The sequence below is a fragment of the Portunus trituberculatus genome, chromosome 14 (genome assembly GCF_017591435.1).
Source record: "Portunus trituberculatus isolate SZX2019 chromosome 14, ASM1759143v1, whole genome shotgun sequence".
Lineage (NCBI taxonomy): Eukaryota > Metazoa > Arthropoda > Malacostraca > Decapoda > Portunidae > Portunus > Portunus trituberculatus.
Genome location: NC_059268.1, coordinates 2,366,541 through 2,386,081, shown reverse-complemented (window position 1 = coordinate 2,386,081; position 19,541 = coordinate 2,366,541). Strand labels below are relative to the sequence as shown.

The following is a 19,541-nucleotide window of genomic DNA, read 5'->3' as shown; positions in this document are numbered from 1 at the left end:
TTGGTTGTTATCAGTACATACTTGTATTATTATTTGTAAATCCTGCTTTATCCAGCTACCTGTGATAGTATTGTTGGTCTATTAGCAGTCATTAACTGCTACTTCCTCTGATTCTTTATATTGAATGTGATGTGAATTAAGTGATAATTGAATGTGATATTCTAAGATTACTTTGAGGTAACATCCTACACATGGATTATTAAGGTTGTGAGCAAGGCTTGTTTTGGGAATTCGTGGTGAGTGTTACATATTGTTCACAGGTTGAATCTTTGCCCAATAAACGGACTGATGCAACAGCGCTTTTGATGCCCTGGAGAAACAATTCAACAGTAAGACATGGACGCGCTCAAGTTGGAGCGAGGGTGGCCAAGGGTCGCTTCACCAGGAAGTGCAACATACTACAAGAAAGGTTGGATGAAAAGGATGCGCCAGCTGTGCTGAAAGGATTGTTCACTGAGGTGGAAGATGCATTCAAGGTGCTTGAGGTAAAACATGAGAGTCTTTATTCTGAATTACTTGGAGGCAAGCAAGATCCCTCATCCTTAAGTGAGGCAGAGGACTATATCTTGGGTTGTGAAAGAAAAAACCACATTATACTCAAAGGTTACTAAAGCGTGTGCAGATGAGAAGGACAAATTTGAGACTGCTATAAAAGTTAAACGACTAGATCCACCCCTGTTTTCTGGTGATATAAGGAATTACGGCACTTTCAAAAAAGACTATATGAGATTAATCGTCCCGGCGTATGGGAGGGACTCTTACGCTTTAAAGAAATGCCTTTCAGGTGAGGCGTTGAAATGTGTGGAAGGTGTAGAGGATGACTTTGAAGAAATGTTCCTTCGCCTTGATGACAAATATGGTAACTCTTGTAAATTAACGGAATGTATTGTGAGTGAGCTAAAGGGCTTGAAACCTGTGCAAGATGGGGACTCGAAACGATTAGTCCACTTGGCGAAGGTAGTGGAACGTGCTTGGTTGGACATGAAGAAAATAGGATTGAGTCTGAAATGAAAACTACATCTATGGTTACGTTGGTCGAACGCCTGCTTCCTAACACTTTGAAACGGGCTTGGGTACTAAAAGCCCAATCTGTTGCTAACCATAATGATTTATTTGAAAGTCTTTTGGCATTCTTACTTGCTGAAAGGAAGGTATGTGAGTATCTGGAGTGTGATTTGCGAAGTGTTCCCACAAAATTGGCCACTCATAATGTGATTTGTAGAGATTCAGAAAAGGAAGATGTTACTGATACACTACACGAGATAAAGGTAGTGCAAGATCAACAAAATGCTATGATTACTGAATGTCTTAACACTGTCTCAAAATTAGTGTCAGAGTTTTCTGTGGATTCTAAGAATCAAAACTGTAAGATGTGTTGGTACCATGGCTCACAAGGTCACACCTTTCATGATTGTTATGCTTTTCAAAATTTGAGTAATCCAGACAAATTTGCTTGCCTCAAGAATAATAGAGTCTGTTTTAGGTGTGCAACCCCTGGTCACTTGGCAAGGTACTGTAAGTTTGCAAGCACTACTTGTGATGTGATTGTCAATGGTCGGAAGTGTGGGATGGATCATCATAAAGCCTTGCATTACGTTCTTTCTCGTACACCTGACTCTGCTAAAAGACCAGTTCTACTACTGTGACTAGTAATTTAGCGTCTAGGGATGGTTATCTACTGATGGTAAGCCGTTTGGAGTGTAAAGGGAGTCCCGTCAATGTCCTGTGGGATAGCGGTAGCAATGTATCCTTAATAACACACTGTCGGGCAAAAGAGTTAGGCCTCAAGGAAAAGATATTAATATATCCATAACCAAAGTTGGCAACAGCTTGGAAACTGTCGCTAGCAAGGAGTATGTGGTCCCATTAGTCGACATGAATGGAGATGAATGGGAGATCAGTGCCTGTGGCATAGACGAAATTACCGCCCCAGTCGATGAAGTCGACGTGAGTGTTGTGTCCAGACTTTTCCCTAGTTTGAATGGCTACCCTGTAATAAGACCTCATGGTAGGATAAATTTATTGATAGGAATTGACTATTGTCACCTTATGCCTCAAGTGTTGGAGACGAAGGGTAACCTACAACTTATGCAAAACCAATTCGGTTATGTTTTGAGAGGTTCTCATCCACTTTTGATTTCCCATAGATCTCAGCCAAGTGTTAGTGTCAGGATTAACCATGTTAACATTGTGAATTTTGATGAAATTTCCTCTTTACCCAAGAAAACTATTAAGGAAGATTTAGATAGTTATTTCAACATTGAAAATCTTGGTGTATCCTGTTACCCAAAATGTTCGGGGTGTAAATGTGGAAACTGTACGCCTGGTCAAAATAACTATAGTCTAAAGGATGAAAGGGAGTTGGCTTTAATTACTAAGGGGTTAGTGTTTGATTCGGCAGACTGTAGGTGGGTTGTCAGCTATCCCTGGATAAAAGATCCCCGTCTTTTGCCCAACAATGTATCCCTTGCTTTTGCAAGACTGATTGCCACAGAAAAGAGGCTCAATAAACTAGGACCAGATTACTGCAAGGCTTACCAGAGTCAAATTGATGATATGATTGCTAGGAAAGTCGCAAGGAAATTGACTGAGGATGAGATTTACAGATACGATGGACCAGTATTTTATATTCCTCACACTGAAGTGCTAAAGCCAGACTCAAGTTCTACTCCACTTAGGATAGTTTTCAATTCTTCCGCCAAGTACATGAACTTCTCCTTAAATGAAATGTGGGCAAAGGGCCCAGATGTTTTGAATTCTCTCCTAGGAGTTCTGTTGAGATTCAGAGAAGAGGAGGTGGCGTTCGCCGGGATTTGGCCAAAATGTACAATACCATCCATATGTCCTTATTTGATCAGCATTGCCATCGCTTTTTGTGGCGAGACTTGAAGGTCCATAACAAACCAGATCATTATGTTTTAACTTGTGTCCCTTTCGGCGATAAGCCTAGTGGTACCATTGCCATGCTTGCTTTAAGATTAACTGCGGAAATAATTCAAGACCAGTACCCTGTTGCAGTCAATGCCATAGTGAAGAACAGCTATGTGGATGACATACTAGGAAATTGTGACAATTATGAGGGAGCAAACAATTTACTGAGAGAGATTGAATTTGTTTTAGGCCAAGGAGGATTTAAGGTGAAACATTGGATTCTGTCAGGTGCTCATAACCCTAGCAAACTGGATCTAGCAGAAACTCAAAAAGAAAAAGTCTTGGGTGTTGTGTGGGAACCCAACAGAGACGTATTTGTGTTTAGTGTGAAAATAAATTTTTCTCCCAAACATCGCAAGACACATACGGGCCCAGATCTTAAACCGGATAACCTTACCGGTGAGACACCCCAGTATTTGACCAAGAGAATGCTTTTAAGTCAGATTGCAACCCAATTTGACCCCTTGGGACTTGTCTGCCCTGTAACTTTAAAGGCAAAATTGATGTTGAGGCGTCTTGTCTGTCCAGAGGGTGATGAAGATGCAAAATACGGTTGGGATGATGCAGTGTTGCCACAGATTAGAAGTGAATGGCTGGATTATTTCCAGATGATGTTTGAGTTAGAAACTCTATGGTTTCCCAGATGTGTTAGGGAAGCTGACCACGTTGGTAACCCTACATTGGTCATATTTTCAGACGGGTCTACTATAGCATATGGAGCTTGTGCTTACGTTAGATGGGAATATCGTACAGGAATGTTTAGCTCTAGACTTTTGATGGCTAAGTCTAAACTTGCCCCGCTCAAGCAGTTATCAGTCCCTCGAATTGAACTTTGTGGAGCCCTACTTGCAGCTCGGATGAGAGAGACCATCACAAAGGAACTTAACTATAACTTTGAATCTGTAATACATATTGTTGACTCTGCTATTGTCCGGGCTCAGATTCAGAAGGAGAGTTTCGGGTTTGGTACTTTTACAGCTACGAAAATTGCCGAGATTCAAAGTAAAACTAATCCCGAGGAATGGTGGTGGATACCTAGGAAAGACAATCCGGCGGACATGACCACCAAACCTGCTAAACCTGTTGATCTTGCTGAAGGATCCATTTGGCAAATGGGGCCCGCCTTCCTGTCTCTCCCTATCAGCATGTGGCCTATAAGGAAAGACCCTGTCTCGGAATTACCTGATAAAGTGGGCATCTTCATTTCTCACGCTGATGCTGATGTTACTACCACAGGTCTTTGCAAATTGTTTGATATTTCTCGGTTCAATAGCCATGAGAAACTGATAAGGGTTACCAGTCGTGTCATACGGGCGATCAGATCCCGATCTCTTAGAGAATCACTTTTAACTCCAACTGTAGAAGATCTTGCGATCGCTGAAATGTTGTGGGTGAAGGAAGTTCAATCTGAACTTGATCCTGATTGGGAAACTAAGTACCGTAGGTTAGGGCCTACCAGAAATGAAGCTGGGGTGATTGTTGTCGGTCAGCGTATCCCTAAATGGTTAAAGAATAACTATGATCAGGACGGATTTATTTTGCTTTCTCCTGATCATGACTTTACTAAGTTGTATGTGGAATCTATGCATCGTCTGGACCATGCTGGCATTGAAGTAACTTTAGCCAAGATTCAATCCAAGTTTTGGGTACCAAAGGTCCGGAACATGATCAAATCTGTGAGGTACAAATGCATCACCTGTCGCAAACTGAGGAAAGAAATAGTTGGTCAACTTATGGGACAGCTGCCAGAAGAACGCCTCAAACCATCTCCTCCGTTTACCTACACTGCCCTAGATTTGTACGGCCCCCTTTTAGTTAAAGATATGGTCAAGGGTCGCTCAAGAGGTAAAGCTTACGGTGTAATCTTCAACTGTTTGGCCACTCGTGCTGTTCATCTGGATCTAATTGAAGGGTATAGCACTAGGGATTTCCTTGATGGACTTAGAAGATTCGTATCTATCCGAGGATGTCCGCGTGAAATTTATTCAGATGCTGGTACTCAACTGACTGCCGCCAGTAAAGGATTGATAGATCTGTCCAGGTTAAGTTCTGATGACATACAAGATTTTGCTTGCAATAAAGGGGGAGAGGTTAAATGGGTTTTCAATGCATCAGCAGACGCACCATGGCAAAACGGTGCTAGTGAAAGTCTAATCAAATCCCTTAAGAGAAGTCTGACTGTGGCTATCGGTGATAATGTATTAACCTTCAGTAAATTACAGACAACCCTTTTTGAGATTTCAAATATACTAAATGAAAGACCTATAGGTATAAAGCCAGGATGTGATCCAGAACTTGGAAAATACCTTTGCCCTAACGACCTCCTCCTTGGACGTACCTCTAACAAAGCTCCAAAGGGTGTCTTTGAGCACTTTCCTAGTCATGAATCTCGATTGCAGTTCCACCAGCGCATTGTAGATTCATTTTGGAAAAAATGGACTAGGATTTTTTCCCACTCTTCTGATTCGTCAAAAGTGGCACATTGAGCGCCGTAATTTACAGATCGGTGATATTGTGTTGTTTCAGGACAGCAATATTGTACGGGGGACGTGGAAGTTTGCTGAGGTTGCAGTAGCAAATGAAAGCAAAGATGGTAAGGTACGAAATGTTACTCTTAGGTATAAACCCCAGAGAGGTGGTGTTAGGTATAAGGGTGAAAAGATATACTTGTAAAGAGATCTGCTCATCGTATCGTGGTAATTTTGCCCATTGAGGAACGTACTTGAGTTTATACTGAATGTTACCCTTTTTTATGCATTACTGTGTATCTCGCTGGTTTCATTGTATGTATTCGTATTTGTTTGTACATTTTTTTGTTTGTTTTGCAATGTCATATGTAACATAACTCCGTGTGGGAGTGTATCATTACGACCAATGATAAATTCAATTGCTGTTATGTATTTTATTAATTTATGTCGAGTGGGTGGATGTATCGCTTCGCTGTCGTCTTTTGTTGTGGACGTGGCGGAGCGGAGGGGTGTATGTTGCGCTTTGCCATTGTCTTTTGTTGTGGATGTGGCGGAGTGGAGGCATGGTCAAGACTCAAGGGACAGGTGAACGGGCTGGCCAGTCCAGCAGATTGGCGTGTGGGGTGTGGAAGGATACTTGTGACGCTGGAGTGGATTGGAGGGCGTGTTGTGCATCTGTGCCGCTACTATTCGGGTTTGCTGGAAGGTATGTAGTGTGAATTCAGGGACTATGTGATAGTCCGCCATATTTATTTTGTTCCGCTCGTAGCCAAGGATTTGGTAGTGCGTATTTCCTGCTTGTGTGAGACGATATTGAAGACAAAGTGGTTTACGTATGATTTGTGATGATGATGGATTATGATTTGTATGTCACTGTAACCGTTTGTTGCAGCGGTAGATGGTTGGATACGTGATGGGGTGTTTATGCTGTGGGGACGCTGTGTATATTTACCTTGTTTGGGATCTTCTCTCCGGGACATCTGTGTCGTCAATACTGTGAGTCATTATTACTGACAGGTACTGGTTGGTTCATTATTATTGGTTGTTATCAGTACATACTTGTATTATTATTTGTAAATCCTGCTTTATCCAGCTACCTGTGATAGTATTGTTGGTCTATTAGCAGTCATTAACTGCTACTTCCTCTGATTCTTTATATTGAATGTGATGTGAATTAAGTGATAATTGAATGTGATATTCTAAGATTACTTTGAGGTAACATCCTACACATGGATTATTAAGGTTGTGAGCAAGGCTTGTTTTGGGAATTCGTGGTGAGTGTTACATATTGTTCACAGGTTGAATCTTTGCCCAATAAACGGACTGATGCAACAGCGCTTTTGATGCCCTGGAGAAACAGTTGTCAGTATTTCTTTTTATCCAATGTCAAAATTATATCTATCATTTTTATCATTATTATTTATAGCAACATAATCTTTATTATTGTTATTATTATCATTATTATTATTATTATTATTATTATTATTATTATTATTATTATTATTATTATTATTATTATTATCATTAATATTATTACTATCAGTATTATTATTGTTGTTGTTGTTGTTGTTGCTGTTGTTTTATTATTATTATCACCATCACCTCACCTCGATCATCATTATTACACGCGGGAGTGTTGCTGTTGTTTTATTATTATTATCACCATCACCTCACCTCGATCATCATTATTACACGCGGGAGTGGAGCTGGACACTGGCTACATGTGTTGAAGACTTTTTGGTACAAGTTTTGACCAAGTTGATATGATCAGCATGACATTAACTCATAAATACTGTGCTCTCTCTCTCTCTCTCTCTCTCTCTCTCTCTCTCTCTCTCTCTCTCTCTCTGATGAAAGTGAGGATACATGATAATTGGTGCATCGCTAAGGCTTTCCAGATGAAATGAGGGTAAATCAAGGAAGGAAAGCACATGGAAGTCAGGTGCAGGTAAGCAGCAACCTTCACAAGTTAAAAGCAAGAATTGAGCATGCCAATTTATAGATAATATTTCATTAGTTTGATGGGAAATGGGCTCTGGTCAAATGGGCAAAATAAGAAATAAAAGGATAAAAAAAAGGTTCACTGTAGATGAAAGTCCCGAAAGTGTGTCGAGCAAAAAATAGATAAATAAATAAATAAGGCATCTAAAATTGTAATATGGAGGAAATAAAACGAACACCCTTTTTGTCATTCAAAGAATCATCCCTCGTAGTAACACTGAATTAATAACCCACGAAGATACAAGCCTCCAGTGTAACAGAGTATGAACTGGCAAGAGCGTGGAGACGATCATGTACAGGCGGTAAGATGAACACCTTATCACCCTGCCAGACCCAACCCTCACACCAGCATTGAATTATACACCATGATAGAGTGCTGTCGTTATAAAGGTTATTGCGCAACACTCATCAGTATCAGTATCCTTGCGCTATGCTGATTGGAACATCTCGCTGTACAATTATAGATACTTCCCGAGTCGTTATTTGTGATGGAGCAGAGAGATGGCAAGACTGCATACCATATAATATCTTCAACGAGGCTGATTGAATAAAGGGTAAGGTGTGGGAATTAAAATGTGGAGCCTTATTGTGTAGAACGACTGCTGAAAGTGGAGGTTTAGTATCCATGTAGGTTTGGTTTCTTTTCCGTGGCCATGAATGTGCACCACTACCCCAGCTTTTGTCCAGTCACAGTGAAGGAAAGGAGTTTGTGTCTGTGTGTGTCCGGCTTTCGATCTTATTCTTCTTTTCGCGCTCCATGTTTCTCTTCCTCTAGCTCTTGTTTTGTGTCACTTACTTTGCCGTCACCGGGAACCACTGCACTTCACACTACCTGTTTTATCGCACCTTCTTTTGTCCAGTCATATTGAAGTAAAGCAGTTTGTGTATTTGCGTGGGCGGCTCTCCTTTCCATATCCCTCTTCCTTCAGCTTTTGTTTTCCTGTGTGGTTTAGTGTCTTTCTCTTCGCCATCACTGTTAGCCACTGCACTTCACACTACCTGTCTTAACACACCTGATTTTGTCCAGTCTCAATGAAGGAAAGGAGTTCAGTGTTCTTAAGGCAATGGACACCGCGCGACCTTCTTTACCGCATGCGTTCGTTCCAAATCAGTAGTGAAGAATAGGACTCTTTTGTGCTTAATTGAGACGTGTTGACAATGGACATCACACTTATTGCATTTAGTTGTCTTGTGAATAGTGAAGGACACGATCTTTGTCTTCTGCGCATGCGCAGAACACGCAACTAAACACTGTCACGGGCCACACTTCGGCATGTGACACCGGCACACGCCTATCCCGCCCTGCTTAAAAAAAGTGAAGGCAGTGTTAGTTCGCGGAGCTGATGAGGGTTTGGGCTCCGGGCGGAGCTTAAACGCTTTTACACGCAAAACATTAATAGGCGTCGCTCTCCCGTGTTAATAATGGGAAATTGCCACTCTCTTTTGCATCACTAGAGGAAAGCTAAGGAGAACTGATGGTTTGACTTTTGTAACCCATATTATAGTTTTGTCAATATGTCATGCAGACCCTTTATTAATGGTGTTAATGCCAAGAAGCTGCAATATTGAAAGAAATACACCAGGCGTTTCCAGGAGAAATGATGGTAAAAAGATTGCTTCCTCTCGTTCATTGCATGGCAAGGAACAAACACTGAAGGAACATTTCACTGATAGATGCTTCACAATGCACACTCACATCAAATCACTCACCATTTGAGAGAGAGAGAGAGAGAGAGAGAGAGAGAGAGAGAGAGAGAGAGAGAGAGAGAGAGAGAGAGAGAGAGAGAGAGAGAGAGAGAGAGAGAGAGAGAGAGAGAGAGAGAGAGAGAGAGAGAGAGAGAGAGAGAGAGAGAGAGAGAGAGAGAGAGAGAGAGAGAGAGAGAGAGAGAGAGAGAGAGAGAGAGAGAGAGAGAGAGAGAGAGAGAGAGAGAGAGAGAGAGAGAGAGAGAGAGAGAGAGAGAGAGAGAGAGAGAGAGAGAGAGAGAGATATATTTGACATGTGCATGTGTTGAGTTATTGGAATACCAAGACAAATCAACCTTCAGGCCAACTTTCACCTGATAAACAGTTTATTTATCCTTCATTTCGAATGCACATGTATATGTAGCCTGCATGTGTACATCTACATGCACATGCACATGTGTACATGTGTACATGATCTGGTCCAGCCAAACGTTTACCCCAAAGACAGCTTCCATGTGCACCTCTCACCCAAGTCCACCAACGCTGGAAAACACTGTATTATCTCGCTGGTATGTAGGATTTACCGTCTAAATCTTCGTGGCGCGGTGTGCCACGACTTTTGCGAGTCTTTTAAGGTCACATGTATGGAAGGCGGCCTCCAAACATGGACACAACAATGAAAATAACTCGGGCGTTTCCATGTGTTGTCAATGGGCGGCTGGTAAATGGTAAGTGGCGTCATTAGAGGGGCAGCAGCGGTACACTAGCGCGTCCCATTCACTTTGGTGACGTCACGCCGCCTTCTCTTGTTCAACCTCCTTGGTTGAAATATTTAAAGAAAGGTGACTTGATGCAATGAATTGTAAAGGTGTACTGCTTGGAAGGTACCGCCACCCCACCTCCCACGAGTCACCTCACCAAACTACAATGTTGTGTTATAATTGTTATTATTATTATTATTATTATTATTATTATTATTATTATTATTATTATTATTATCATATTATTATTATTATTATTATTATTATTATTATTATTATTATTATTATTATTATTATTATTATTATTATTATTATTATTATTATTATTATTTCTAGTACTATTATTATTATCATTGTTATTATTATTATTATTATTATTATTATTATTATTATTATTATTATTATTATTATTATTATTATTATTATTATTATTTATTATTATTATATTATTATTATTATCATTATTATTATTATTATTATTATTATTATTATTATTATTAATATTATTATTATTCTTTTTTATTTTTTTTCTAATATATTTATGCAAGAGGGAAAGGTGACAAGGACAACAAAATGTCAGATAAGAAAATGGACACTGGACCTACAGGTCCCTAAAAGGTCCGAAAGAGTCATCCAAAAGCCAGGGACAAATGTGTTAACATCTTTCTCTTAAAAGAAGAGTCAAGTGGTAGGAAGATGGAAATACAGAAGCAGGCAGGGAGTTCCACAGTTACCAGTGAAAGGAATGAGTGAAAGAGAATACTGGTTAACTGTTGTATTAGAGCAGCGTGTCTCAACCGTTTTACTCTTTACTAACCCTTAAAATAAATGACATGTCTCAAGGAACCCCTGCGCAAAAGCAAAATTATATACCATATTGAATTTCTCGTTTTATTTTCGTTCTATTTCACGTGACAAATATCATTATATAAATTTTTGAATAAGTAATTTAAGGAAAAATAATGTTTTATAATATTACAATAACCAATAATATATTGTGCGTGTTTAGTTATATTACGTATATGAAATTATAGATTAAAAGTCAAAAGTGCATTAGCTTATCTCACTTGTTCTTTCCGAACCCTTCGGAACCTTTTGCGGAACCTTAGGATTCCGGGGAATCCCGGTTGAGAAACCCTGTATTAGAGGGTTGGACAGAATAGGGATGAGAGGAAGAAGAAAGCCTTGTGCAGCGAGGGTGGGGGAGGAGAGGGGAGGGGAGGCATGCAGTAGGCAAGATCAGTAAATCGGTTAGAATGAAAATAGCGATAAAAGATAGAAAGAGATGCAACATTTCGGCGGTGGGAAAGAAGCTGAAGACAGTCAGTCAGAGGAGGGAGTTGATGGGACGAAAAGCTTTTGATTCCACCCTATCTAATAAAGCTGTAGGAGTGGAACCCCAAAAATATGCGAGAAGAGTACTCCATACAAGGACGGATAAGGCCCTTATACAGAGTTAGCAGTTGGATGAGCGAGAAAAAACTGGAGGAGACGCCACTGAACGACTGACTTCATAGAAGCTGTTTTAGCAAGAGATGAGATGTGAAGTTTGCAGTTAAGATTATGGGTGAAGGACAGACCGGGGATGTTCATTATGGAAGAGGAGACAGTTGAGTGTCATTGAAGAAGAGGGGATAGTTGTCTGGAAGGTTGTGCCGAGTTGATAGATGGAGGAAATTAGTCTTTGAGGCATTGAAAACTACCAAGTGTTCTTTGCCCTAATCAGGAATCTTCGAAAGATCAGAAGTCAGGCGTTCTCTGGCGTCCCTGCGTGATTGTTACTATTATTATTATTATTATTATTATTATTATTATTATTATTATTATTATTAGAGAGAGAGAGAGAGAGAGAGAGAGAGAGTCTCCTGTCTGTTTCAAATTATTATTATTATCATTATCTTTACTATTATTATTATTATTATTATTATTATTATTATTATTATTATTATTATTATTATTATTATTTTTGTTATTATTATTATTATTATTATTATTATTATTATTATTATTATTATTATTATTATTATTATTATTATTATTATTATTATTATTATTATTATTATTATTATTATTATTATTATTATTATTATTATTATTATTATTATTATCTTTACTATTATTATTATTATTATTATTATTATTATTATTATCATTATCTTTACTATTATTATTATTATTATTATTATTATTATTATTATTATTATCATTATCTTTATCATTATTATTATTATTATTATTATTATCATTATCTTTATCATTATTATTATTATCATTATTATTATTATTATTATTATTATTATTATTATCATTATCATTATTATTATCATTATTATTATTATCATTATCTTTATTATTATTATTATTATTATTATTATTATTATTATTATTATTATCATTATATTTACTATTAATATTATCATTATTATTATTATTATTATTACTATTATCATTATCTTTACTATTATTATTATTATTATTATTATTATTATATTTTCCATTATTATTATTATTATTATTATTATTATTGTTATTATTATTACTGTGAAGGGGGCATGACACTGGCCTATGATACGCGGAAGGAGGCACATCCGCTCCAGATAGGCGGAACTTTTCCCAGATTAGATTAGCGGAGCAAAGTTGGGATGGCTTGGATCATATATATTCCGGTTCTCCGTATGTTGTCCCAATGCAAAAATAAACAAAAGATATGTAACAAAACTTCATCATTCAAACTATAAAAACCACGGCCCTAAACTTTTTATATTGGAATATTAAATAGTATTTCCTCAATGTAGAAAGATGAGATGTCCGTATATCGAGAGAGAGAGAGAGAGAGAGAGAGAGAGAGAGAGAGAGAGAGAGAGAGAGAGAGAGAGAGAGAGAGAGAGAGAGAGAGAGAGAGAGCCAAAACTTCGCGGACTATACATTTGGCGCCACTCCCTCACTCACTAAGTTAAGCGTCAATTCGAGCAAAAGCCACGCCCACTACGCCCACGACAGTCACACCTTCCGGCTCCCGATAGTCAAGGTACAGGCGTCGTGGTAGTTCAGTGTAGCAGGGCGTAACTCGAAACACTGTTCTCCCAATTGCAGTTTATTACAGAGCACAGAACTAGCAGCACAGCAGGCACCACAGTCTTGGTGATCACACGTCTCCAACGTCGTGTCTCCCTCCTCTCATGGCCGTCTCCTCCACTGGCACGGCGGCAACACATGTAGGGAGTCCCACGCACTCGTAAGGGCCCACAACTCGCCCACACTGGCTCCTCGTGCTTGATCCCGTCGCTCGTGCCTCTCCTGCGGCACGACCTCGCACACAATCTTCGCTGGACAGAACAGGGGTAGTGGTGTGTATCGTGACTGGTGTCCGTCTGCCGCTGCGCTGGCTAGCCTGGAAAACGTCGCCTCCTCTCATAGCTGCCGGCAAGAGCCACGTCAGTTTGGGGGGTAAACTACCTTAATTTAACCACAAACGAGCGGTAGTGAGCCAACAACACTCCGTCAGTCCACACTCCCCCCTGATATCTAAATCACCCAGGCACTCAGTCACCCATCTTCCGCAAGCCCTCAATCACACAGCAGACACCGTTTCTCTCCGGGTCCTCCTCCTCACGCTGCTCTTCTGGAGTAGGAAACGTAACCACCAGATCCTCGCAGTTATTGTCCGAGTTGCCTACTACTCTGTCCTAGTGTCTTGGTGGTGAAACGCGATGTCGCAGATCACGAACGTGACGAGGTGTACCATCAACTTCGGCGACTTGATCCGATACCACTCCAGTCACGACGCCCTCTTTGTATTGCTCGTCGCAGCGCACGCCGGGAGGCTTTACCCAAACTTCTTCTCCTACATGGTGAGGGTTGTTTTCTACTGCAGGGTTGCTTCTGCTCGCGTCTTCTCCCCGCACTCTCACCGAATACCCGTACAACATGCTCACAGGCGCAGAGGTAGGCGAGCAGTCATCCCCGGGCGTGATGTTGTAGAGGTACACCGCTTCTGCTATGGAGCATCCTTTTCTTGCCGCGATGACCTTCACTGTCCTGTGACACCTCTCAACGACACCATTTCCAGACGGTGAATACGCTCCCCGGAAGTGCATATTCACGTTCCAACGCAAGGCAAACTGAGCGAACAACTTGCTGCGGAAGGCGGTGTCATTGTCAGTCAGAATCTCGTCCGGAGCCCCGCGCTCACAAAAACTGCTTCCAACTGCTCGATGATGTTATCGCTCGTTTGTAGCCTCAGCGGGCGCCAGATGGTGAAGCGAGAAGGCCCGCAGTCGATGAGCGTGAGATATGACCTTCCTCTACAGTGCGTGATATCCATCCCAACCCGCTGCCAGATTCCTCCACCGACAGGTTACCTTTACTCCACTTCACTGGCGCTGGGTCTATAGACTGGCATATCTGGCAGGAAGCGACAACAGCACGCACCTGTCCTTTCGTCACTGCCGCGTTGACTCGTTTTACGAAGTACAGCGTTCTTCTTACCCCAGGGTGGCCACGGGAATGGTGGATGTCCGTCACTAATTGGTCAAGGGACGTTTCGACAGCTGCCGCACACACTGGCGGTGGTTCCATGACGTTGGCCGCGGACGTCCTTAACCATCGCTGTGGCACGCGGGTGAGGACATCTGCCTTGTTCTCGCTTGAGGCACCAGAGAAACTGTGAGGACGAGTCCGCACTCCTTAACCAGAGACATCACGATCTCGAGTCGTCGGCGAATCAGCATCTCGCTGGCAGCTTTTGTTTTTAGCCTTGCTCGTCCAGTGAGGCAGTCGTTAATCCAGCGGTGGACAGTAGAGGAATCAGTCACCAATTCAACCTTACTCATCTTCCATGCCAGAGCAAGGTTGAGTCCTTTGATGACCGCATCAAGTTCAGCCATGTTGATATGGCTGGCGCCGTCAGGACGCAACCAGCAGGCGTCCTCGACGATCTTACCTTCCACCTCGACTGCTGCTCCCATAGCTAAGGAGCTAGCGTCCACCCACACTTTTGCCTCTGTTCCTCCTACATCCCATCTTCCTTGAACAGGGTCGTCCTTCAGCAACTTCCCTGCTATTTCCTCCAGGATACTTCGCAGGCCGGCATCGACGATGATGTCATCCCAGGTGTGCGTAGCCGCGTTAGCTCTTCTTTTCACGTAGGCCGCTGCCGCTCTCAGCCACCCACACACTGGAAAATGGCCAGTTAACTTGCCGCAGTAAGAAAATGCTGTTCGCCGCGTCAGGCAGGTAGGCACACCACCCACCTTGCCATCACGTCCCCAGAGCAGCATGCCACTCTCCCCCCAGACCCTCAGGCCCAGCATTCGAGCGCCCTCTGTAACGCGCTCATAAGCCTTGGTGGTTAGGCCGTAGCGATGAAGGTGCTCCGCCACCCGACGAGCCGTGACGATGTCCTCGTTAACGTAGACGTCATCAATGTAGGCCGAGGTCCCACGTTTCACGTCGGGGTCTTGTGATAACGCAGAGCTGAGGACAGTCTTCATTATTAAGGGGGCGACGTTCAGACCAAAACCTAGACGTGTGAGGCAGTACTTTCGCCCTTTGTACATAACAGTCTGATATGGCCAGAGCGACTCGTGAATGTGCACTTGTAAGTAGGCATGCTTAAGATCTATGATGGACACATTCTTACCTTGCTTCCGCCACTCTCTTAGTCTGTCGGCGCAGACATCAGAATCTGCCGTGTAGGTGTCTATATGAGTGTTCAGCTCCCTGAAGTCAAGAACAGGCCTCACCTTTCCTTTGTTGTGTTGCACAACTGCCATAAGAGGACTCAGTCCTTTTGCAGGACCGTGCTTGTACTCGTCGTGCGGCACCAACCATCCGTCTGTTATCCACTTATCCACCTCCTCCTCATACCGCGATCTTATTTCACTTGGCACAGTGTACTCCTCCACCTTGTTCAGCAAGACGCCGGGCTCGTCTCCCCCCGACCACTTCCACGCCGCCGTCCAGGTGTTACTTGCAGTATCATAGGCAACACTGAAGTCCTGTTCATCCACTTGTATGTCAGTGGTAGCGCCGGCAGCCGCGCAGATCGGCGCGTTCTCGACACCGAACCGTACTTGCCGGTGCGCATTGACAGCAACTCCCCCCAACGCCACAACACCGTTCATCCCTAACACGAACGGGAACCCCAGGGGCTTGACACTCACCACAAACACTTACGTCAACAGAGGCACCGCTGTCAAGTTGGAGGCGCACGACACCCGTACCCTCGCATTTCTGCCCCTCACCGCTTATGGTCAAAATAGCCACATCTTCTTTCCTCCACTTTTTGCAGCACGAGACGTGAGCCACGCACCGCGAGCACCCAGTGTCCACCAGTACTTTGCGCCGGTTCCCGTCCAGCCACACCTCCGCGATGGGTAGCGCCTCATTCACTGCTTGTCCAGAGAGGAGGCTGGCGCTGACGCCTCCCCTCCACGGTCGTTTCCCGGACATGCCAACGCGATGTGGCCCAGGACACCATAGCGGTAGCACCTCACACCACGTCTTGAAGTGCGTCCAGCGCTCCTCTGGCTCCTGCCGCTATAGGTGTCTTGACGAGCCAAGCAGTCTCTGGCAAAGTGGTTCACACCATTGCAGACGAAAAACCGTTGATCTGGGCCAATGTCCGTATTCCCAGCCCTGGCGCCGAGACATACTTCATGGACACCACCGGCACCGATGTCACGGACCAATGCCCTCGTCCGCGCCAGGATTTGAGGCAGGTCAAGTGTCTCCATCCGCGAGCCCGCTCTCAGTAGTCGTCTGATGCCTTCCGGAAGACCAGCGACGAAAGCACAGGCGAGTCCCTTCTCGGACATACCTCCAAACAGTGATGCCAGGCGGCGTAACTCCGCCAAAAAGACATCCGGACTCTCACCACCTTGTAGTTTCCGGCAGATGAACTGTTCGTATGCGATATACGAATCCACGGCAAAAGCGCCCACAAGCGCCGCCTTGATCTTCTCAACTTTCTTCCTGTCCGCCTCTGCAAGCTGCAAGTATACGGCGAATGCACCTCCCGACAGACGCAGAAGGATAACACTGGCCACATCACTGACGTTGCGCAGCTTACAGATGAGCTCGAGCTTTTCTATCCATTCCACCACAGACTGCGCGCCTGAGCCGTCGTACTCCGGTATCAGTCTCAGATCAAGGGAGGGCTGGTCTGCCATAATGCCTAGATAGCTTGTAGCAGGGCGTAACTCGAAACACTGTTCTCCCAATTGCAGTTTATTACAGAGCACAGAACTAGCAGCACAGCAGGCACCACAGTCTTGGTGATCACACGTCTCCAACGTCGTGTCTCCCTCCTCTCATGGCCGTCTCCTCCACTGGCACGGCGGCAACACATGTAGGGAGTCCCACGCACTCGTAAGGGCCCACAACTCGCCCACACTGGCTCCTCGTGCTTGATCCCGTCGCTCGTGCCTCTCCTGCGGCACGACCTCGCACACAATCTTCGCTGGACAGAACAGGGGTAGTGGACTAGTGGTGTGTATCGCGGCTGGTGTCCGTCTGCCGCTGCGCTGGCTAGCCTGGAAAACGTCGCCTCCTCTCATAGCTGCCGGCAAGAGCCACGTCAGTTTGGGGGGTAAACTACCTTAATTTAACCACAAACGAGCGGTAGTGAGCCAACAACACTCCGTCAGTCCACATTCAGAATAGTCGCCAATGTTTTGATACGCGAATACTGCGACCACGTGGTTTTTAAAGGAATTTGTTTACATCTGGTACGGAGGGAGGAGCTTAGGATGACGTCATGGGCCATTCCTGCTCGCTGGTTGGCTCACACCCCAGCCCTTCTCCTCCACCACCACCACCACCACCAACATCACCACAATACTAAAGCAATACTACTCCTACTAATACTACTACTACTACTATTGCTACTACTATTGCTACTACTATTACAACTACTACTACTACTAGTTCAACTACTACTATACTACTACTACTACTACTACTACTACTACTACTACTATTAGTGTTACTACTACTACTACTGCTACTACTACTGCTTCTAATAGTGCTACTTCTACTACTACTACTACTACTACTACTACTACTACTACTACTACTACTACTACTACTACTACAACTACTATTACTACTACTACTACGACTACCAGAACAACTACTACTACTACTATTACTGCTGGTGCTACTATTATACCACAGTAGTAAGCAGACACACACACACACACACACACACACACACACACACACACACACACACTAACTAACTAACTAGTGTAATATGCAAGATGTGTGAAAGAATAATAAAGAAACAATGGATCGAGTTCCTTGAAGACAACAAATTAATATCAAAGAGCCAATTTGGTTTTACAAAAAGACGGTCTTGTGTAACTAATTTATTGAGTTTCTATTGTAGAATAGTTGATAGAGTACAAGAGAGAGAGGGATGGGTTGAGTGTATTTATTTGGATTTAAAAAAGGCGTTTGACAAAGTGCCACATGCAAGATTACTATGGAAGTTAGAGGAGAAGGGTGGCTACATAAATCTGTTTGCAGATGATACGAAACTGTGCAGAGTTATAAAGCAAGAGGAGGATTGTGAAATACTGCAAGAAGACTTAAATAAGATCTGGGAATGGAGTAAAAAGTAGGAAATGGAATTCAATGTGAACAAAAGCCATGTCATGGAAATGGGAAAGAGTGAAAGACGACCCGTGGGTATCTATAAGATGGGAGATGGAGTAGAACTGGAGAAAGTAAAAAAGGAAAAAGAAGAAAACAATCAACCGGTAACTTTTAGAGAAACATATAATTTGCTGAAGAATATTGGAGCAGCATTTCACTACATGGACAAAGAAATGATGAAGAAATTAATAAGTACTATAATAAGACCCAGATTGGAATATGCAGGAGAAGTGTGAACCCTTTTTAAAAAAAAAATACACATAAGGAAGTTGGAGAGGCTACAAAAAATGGCTACAAGAATGTTTCCAGAATTTGAAAGGATGACATATGAGGAGAGACTAAAGGCTATGTATCTTCCAACCCTGGAACAAAGAAGGGAGAGAGAAGATCTGATACAAGTTTATATATTGATCAACGGAATGGACCAAGTGGATAATGAGAAACTGATCCTGAGAGAAGAATATGACATTCGAAGCACAAGATCGCATAGTAAAAGCTGAGAAAAGGAAGATGTCTGAGAGATATTAAAAAATATATAGTTTCCCGCAAAGATGTATTGAGACGTGGAACAGTTTAAATGAAGAAGTAGTGTCTGCAACGAGTGTGCATACTTTTAGAGCAAGATTTGATAAGTGTATATATGGAGACGGGGCCACACGAGCATAAGGCCCAGGCCCTGTAAAACTACAACTAGGTAAATACAACTAGGTAAATACACACACACACACACACACACACACACACACACACACACACACACACACACACACACACACACACACACACACACACACAGACACACACACGTCCACGTGTAAGTTAGAATTCCATCACATACCACTTTGAAGTTATGTCATTTGTGGAGTGGTTTGAAGTTAGCTACATGTCACCAAGATACCTACCCAGGTTCTAGGTGGTTGCAACAAAGACGCGCTTGGGTGGTGATATGAGCCCTAATATGCCCATCACTATAAAGAAAATTGACTGCGCCACTAATGGGTGGAAGCTGAATGAAACACAAAGACAGACAGACAGA

At 42.8% G+C, this 19,541-nt stretch overlaps 2 protein-coding genes and 1 pseudogene across 2 annotated transcripts; 2 read left to right on the top strand and 1 right to left on the bottom strand.

The window, feature by feature from the left end:
• The first annotated feature begins 2,963 nt into the window (after window positions 1–2,963).
• Window positions 2,964–5,417, top strand: LOC123503776. The gene has a single exon (XM_045253777.1). It carries the CDS (start codon window positions 2,964–2,966, stop codon window positions 5,415–5,417), a length of 2,454 nt encoding a protein of 817 aa, XP_045109712.1.
• LOC123503775 lies at window positions 5,384–12,890 on the top strand. The gene is made up of 4 exons (XM_045253776.1): window positions 5,384–6,105; window positions 6,292–6,395; window positions 6,698–6,765; window positions 12,821–12,890. Exons 1-4 carry the CDS (start codon window positions 5,844–5,846, stop codon window positions 12,888–12,890), a joined length of 504 nt encoding a protein of 167 aa, XP_045109711.1. The 5' UTR covers window positions 5,384–5,843.
• A 632-nt stretch (window positions 12,891–13,522) lies between these two features.
• Window positions 13,523–17,322, bottom strand: LOC123503693 (annotated as a pseudogene).
• Window positions 17,323–19,541: the final 2,219 nt, after the last annotated feature.